The 6254-nt window shown below is 41.0% G+C and overlaps 1 protein-coding gene across 5 annotated transcripts; it reads right to left on the reverse strand.

The window, feature by feature from the left end:
- Nucleotides 1-64: 64 nt before the first annotated feature.
- On the reverse strand, nucleotides 65-6075 carry c6h6orf120 (chromosome 6 C6orf120 homolog). Of its 5 annotated transcripts, none has more exons than XM_031741344.2 (2): nucleotides 5956-6075; nucleotides 65-2641 (listed from the first exon to the last, which is right to left on the reverse strand). In XM_031741344.2, the coding sequence occupies exon 2, from the start codon at nucleotides 2605-2607 to the stop codon at nucleotides 2050-2052; it is 558 nt and encodes a 185-aa protein (XP_031597204.1). In that variant the 5' UTR covers nucleotides 2608-2641; nucleotides 5956-6075; the 3' UTR covers nucleotides 65-2049. The 5 variants fall into 5 exon arrangements, with proteins under 5 accessions (XP_031597204.1, XP_039469655.1, XP_039469656.1 ...); XM_039613721.1 differs by lacking the exon at nucleotides 5956-6075 and adding an exon at nucleotides 5755-5861; XM_039613722.1 differs by lacking the exon at nucleotides 5956-6075 and adding an exon at nucleotides 5701-5719.
- Between the last annotated feature and the right edge of the window lie 179 nt (nucleotides 6076-6254).

Here is a 6254-nt window from a genome sequence, read left to right on the forward strand (position 1 = left end):
AAGTTAAAATAAATAAAACAAAAAAATATTTAAATGACTTAAGAAACAGTCATGTGACACAAGATTTTAAAACAACTTCTCATTTTATTGTGAAACCTGACTAGATCGCCTCTGGGAACAAGAAAGCTCCACAGATGTTCAGAGGATCGATCTGAAGGCACTGTTGAACATTTCTGCTCAGAGGGTAACAAAGTTCTACTCAGAACTGAACTCCAGCGCTGGAGGTGATGTTTAAATCAGGAGTTTGTCCAACAGGCAAAAACAAAAGTGAGCGATCAAACTAAATACAATGCTGCTACTCATGTTAACAGATTGGTAGAAATCTCTTCACAAACCACATTCCCTGTGTGGGGAGTCCAAATCAATGAAACATCTCCTTAAAAAGCAAAGAGCTTTAGCTGAATGATCTGCTTTAAGGAAAATCTGTTCATATCTTTTAAGGTCCCCCTTTGTGTCCAAGGATCCACAAATCGTGTCTATATCTCAAAATGACTGTATTGCTCAGTATATTTGACCACACAGAACTCACATAGTGCTGAGCTGTGTTAAGACAGACAGGTGGTGTTCATTCATTCACAGGCTGAGGAGGGGGCCAGCCAATCATTTCCATGTTGATACAGAAAGGAAACGACATAAATGTTGCCTTACTGTGTCACTCCTGCAGCTCTACACCAGCTTTGACTACACTTTAAATATAAGTGGGCACAAAATGTAGTCCTCTTGTAGAAAGAAATGTTAAGCTGAAGCTAACCGATGACTTTGGATGTGTTTAACGTGATCCCTCCACCTTTGAGCAATAAGGAAACAACAACCCTGTGCACAGTGCGACCTCAGTAGACTTCAAATTAAGGGGTTTGGGTTAACACTAATCAAATAAGTATTATTAGCTTGGAAGTCAAGTGTGGTGGATTTTAGGAGAAGCTGTGTAGCTGAAAGATCACTCGTCAGCGAGGTGAAGCCCAGCCAGTTTTTGACCTAAGGTTTGAATCTGTCCACAAAAACTAGACATTTAGATCATGGTATAAGAATTAGTGACAGCTGGTCAAGTTGGGCAATGTAACCACACCAGAGCAGCACATACGCATTTAAACTTAACAGTGGCATTAAGTGAAAATTAGGCCTCAAAAAACAAAACAAAAAACAAAACAAAACAGAGGTTCTCTCATTTTTCAAGTCTGCTGTATGTGCAAATGTGGGAAAAAAAACTAATTATAATCGAACTGAAAACTTTGCTATGGGTAAAATTAAGTTTAAAAGAAAAGATTATACAGCTTCAAAGTAGCAGCTAAAGTAAAGATTCTGCAAACTGCTATTAACCATCGAGTTAATTTAGTTCACAAACCCCCCATAAGAATCCTGCACACACACCATCATTTTTCCTACACGGTGGGAATAACACAATATGTCAGGAACCCTGCTTCTGATTGCTGTGACAAACAATGCTTTGTAACTTCCTAAAAACAGAAATTCTAAGAACATTTTACAAGATCAGCCTGATCAGACGTGTGGAGGCATGAAATAAAGGAAGCATTTCTATGTCTCTCCCAAGTGTGACAGTATAAAAGAGTTAACACTTTCTCTTTGAAGCATAGCATGGGAGTATCCCAAAGTGCTGAAGCCTCAAAGCAGCTCAAATTTAGAACCTATTTGTGTCTTCACTGCAGTTTTTACCTTTCATATTTTTAATAATTTTATGACTTTGCCAATGGAAAAGGAAGAATGCTTCTAGCGACTGACTTATGTGCACAAAGAAACTTCTTATTCCATATATACCTTTCAAGACTCCAGAAAAAGTCCCCTTGTGTTCTTTTAGTCTAGCTAAAACTAAATACACTTTGTGAAACATTTTCTGACTGGTCAGGCTTCGCTGGTGAATTCAGTGCTGTAAATCTGACTTTGCTGTTTATCAAGTCTGTAGTTTTGATTGTTTAAATCTCAGAAATCTCCCTGGGGTTTGGTGCAACATTTTTTTCACCCTCACAAAATGAAAGGAATCTAATGTACCATGGCAGAATATCCTCCTGCTGTCACAGCAATGAACAGTGATTTTCAAAACAAAATCTCAAGTATAATCTTCAGAAGTCCAATCAGAATAGTCCAAAAGATGGACTCTTCCTCCTGGAAGTCGTCCTCTGTCGCATGAGGAGATTTCTTTTCCTTATGTACACCTTCTGAGTTGTAAGAGCCCTTATCAAATGGGTCTTGGGACACAGTCTGATCGTAGAACACTCGCATTTCAAACTCACTCTCCTGGTGAGACGGGTGGCCATAAATGCCGATGCCCACAGGCCTTGTGAAGTCCCCTGGTACCACCACCACATCTTGTCCGCAGGTGGCTGACTGTAGCTTGTAGGTGTCGAAGCTCGGGTGCAGGGTTTTATCTGACACGTACAGGTCTGCGTCTCCCTTGAGGCTTTGCATGTGGAGGATGATTCTGCCGTCGTGGTTGAGGCGTAGGTAGCTGTAGTTTCCGGCCCCGATGTGGCCCTGAACCACATGGAGCAGCACCCATTCTTCAGGGAAGCTGTCATCCTCTGAGGGGCTCAGGAAGCTTCTGGCCTGGGACAGCAGGAGGGCGACGACCAGCGCGCTGCAACTCAGCTTCATGGTGAAGGCATCTGTCAGTCAGTCATCAGACAGCCTGAAAAAAATAAATGGACAACACACAGATCAGGAGGCTACATTCAAACAGAGGCAAAGGCTAAACTGTTGCTCAGAGCTACTGAAGTCAGTACAACCAACTCCAACTGCTGTCACAACCAGCTGTTTGTAAATCAGCAGCAGAGGGGAGCTGAACAGAGAGGAGCTATACAAACCGTCTTGAATAGGCAGGGAGCAGAAACTGACTGGATAAAGGCGGTTTTAATGTAGGCTCGGCAGGAAGAGATCAACAGTGCTTTATGCATGGGTTAACTGATTTACCCATTAGGAAAACGGGGAGGGGGAAGTGAGACCACAAAGCATCATAAAAGAGCCCCCATTAGTTAGTTTTGAAAGCATAGGGAAACAAGACCGATACCATAAAAAAGTGGACGCATAAACTGGAGATGTGTGCCATTTAAACAGCTGCCTGAGTCACTAAATTCAAAAAAGAGAAAAACATACAGGACATTAAAATATGTAGAATCACTGTGTGTCTATGAGTCAGTGTCAAGTAAGGCTTCTCACACACGCATATAAAGCCCAAAACAGAAAAGTTGTATCCATCACACAATTTAGTTAAGTAAAACACATTGTGATTGCAGTTCTGTAATAAGGCTACCACACAGCAAACTGCCAACAACCTGTTTCAAGAGCCCATGATTCAGGTTTGTTTGTCCTTTACTTGGCTTGCAAGCCAGAGTGTTCTCTGGCAACGAAATAAAACATGGTTACTGGGTCAAACCCCCATCTGGATTCAGGAATTCACTAACTTAATACCCCTTGAACCCAGTTATCTCAAACTCTGTAAGTGAAAAGGTCAAGCACACTCCTGAAGGGAACTCACGCACACCATGCTTGTCAATTTAATACTGTCTATTACAACGGGAAGCCCACAGTACTTAAAAAAAAGTCCACCAAATAAGCACCAAAATAATAAAGAAGCACCCTGAAATTGCCTATTCCCAGAAAAGCAAACAAACCAATATATTAGTTCAGTTCTAATTCAAATAGTGAACAAAACAACCCAATCTTTCTTCAACCAATAATAAAAGTCCCAAGCATTTTAGTGCTCCGGTCTGAAGGGGAGAGATATTGGAAAGATGCTCAAGGTATTTTCCTGCAATCCCATGATGTTTGAAGCCTAGGCAACAAGGAAAGTGGCTCTTTGCATATAAAATAGCCGAGGACTGTCAGTGAAGCCAAGGATAGGTGCTAGGCTAACCATCACACTGAGAGCACAGGGAAAAAGAATGTTCACTTCAACACCACCAGCTGCCATCTTGCTTTTTTGCCACAACATTTTTGAAATGAGACAGGAAGCAGGATTTGGGAATCACCTTGGCTGACAAGAAAGCATGCACTGAGCAATTATTAAACAGGAAAAACATTAATGAAATGCAGATTGCAATGCAGTGGTTAGAACTGTCTCCTCACAGGAACATGTCTTGCCATGTAAAATCCTGCCTTGGTTGTTCTGCGAGGCATTTGCATGTTCTTCCCGTGTCTGTATGGATGCTCCATCTTCCTCCCAAAGTCCAAAGAACAGCTTGTCAGGCTAACAGATTGTCTTAAGTGTTGGCCCTTTAACAGACTGGCAACCTGTCCACGGTATACCTTTTGCCTTGCTCCATAGCAATTGGGATAGCCCCCCACCCCTGCAACCCCGAATTGGATAAACAAAATAAAAAGGATGGTTGATTTAGCCAAAAAAATGTCCCACTTGAATAAGTAAAGATATGTCAAAAGCATTGTATTTTTACATAACATAAGACTAGGATCTAAATTTTAGATAGTTAATAAGTCAACAGCCATATTCAGATAACCCTTGTACAGAGTTATTCACATCCCTTTAGTTGTTACAGAGTTATAAGAATCAGTTAAGTGTGACTAAAAGCTTAGGTTTTTAATAGCACTTATGGAAAAAAAAAATAGCTGTCTTCCGGACTTTTTAAAAATACCATCTTGTGGTGCAGGGTGTCAAAGTTAATCATTACATGGTTTGTTTGACAGGAAACTGTAAGCAGGATGTTACTCAGTAGTCACTTTCCATTTAATACAATTGATTAACATGTTTCTGGCCCTGAATGTTTTGCAGGTTCCTACTGACATCCCATCACCCTAACCTGTTTTAGGCACTACAAAGCCCGTTTTCAAAGCTTATCTAACAATACACAGTCTGCTTCATCTCATTTTATTATGTACAGTTAATAAGTTACCTACTGTAACAGAGCCATCACAGCAAATATTCACTTTGTTATTCCACCGCTGTCCTATTAAAGGAGATTCATGAAATACAGGGACAAGATAAATCCACACCTGTTAGCGAGATTAATTAAGGAATGGTTTGCAATTTTTCTATGGGATTTGCTGATTTTAGGAAAAATGTGTAAGACAAACAATTATCCATTAAAGTACAACCTAACCCCCGATGTGAGGTAGTGCACACGTAAAATACAATTGCTACGCATAAAACGAAAATAAAGACTATACAATGACTGTGAGAAGTCAAAACTACAAAAACACGACAGCAAAGCATGCCGGTTAACCCACTTCAGGTCTTCAATACATTAAAAGACACGACAAACTGGTTTCCAGAACAGAAAGGACGCCTGTAGTTTTGGTGCCAAAAACTGAATATACTCAGGAGAAACATACGGAGAAAGTGACGCGGTAACCGTCTGCCGCCTCCTCACAGCTCAGTGAAACATGACTCTAAAGAAGCCGGAGAGTTTTCGATTGAGAGCCTCTCGGTACGGTTAAAAATAACCACCTGCTCCCCATTTCACCTCTGACACGAATCAACCAACTTTAACCATTAACTACATTTTTATTAACAAATGAACACCAACTCTGGGAGGGGGTCCCTTAAAAGGTTTCAGCGATGACGACGTTAATACGTCTGATAAATTAAACAAAGAGCTTTTTGTAACGGCTGAACCTGAACCTGCCGCATGCTACATCGCTAAAAGCTAAGAATAGCAGTTTCAACCTGTACAACCCCAACAGTAAAAATGTTTTAATGAAAACAGACGTATTGTTAAAGACTATGCCAGTTACCTCCAACTGTATCATTCAGAAACAGTCCACACAAACACATTGCTACTGACTTACTGAACTGGTTAGCAGGTTCTTAAAGCAGCTAGCTATCACGCAGCTATCGTTGCACGTAGCCTGTTTAGCTTTAGCGAAACACGTTCAGGAGTTTACATAAGCTGGAGGCCGGGGGTTAGCTCAATGCGTAAAGATCAAGTTACGAATAGATTAATATAAAGATATTCATGGATCAGTTAGCAGTGCACTGAGTTTACTTACACAGCTGTCATTTCCTGAGCAGCATCTTCAACTGAGCAGCAAAGTTCACTTCATCATTTCCTTTTCCTTCATCTCCACAAACAGCAAAGCGCGCACTCACGCCACCTACCGACCGTTGTGAAGGTGACGCTCATCAGTAGCCAAACAAGCTCCATCAAGTGTTTGTTTTTTAGAAAATGTGGCAAATGCACTGGTTCAATGGGCCCGTTTCCACACATGGATTTAGCCCTAGACAGCAAACCTTTTTTTCCCCTTTAAACTGGGACTCAGCTGAATGACAAACAGATAATGAGGCCAGA

This window comes from Oreochromis aureus, linkage group 6, assembly GCF_013358895.1.
Source record: "Oreochromis aureus strain Israel breed Guangdong linkage group 6, ZZ_aureus, whole genome shotgun sequence".
Classification (NCBI taxonomy): domain Eukaryota; kingdom Metazoa; phylum Chordata; class Actinopteri; order Cichliformes; family Cichlidae; genus Oreochromis; species Oreochromis aureus.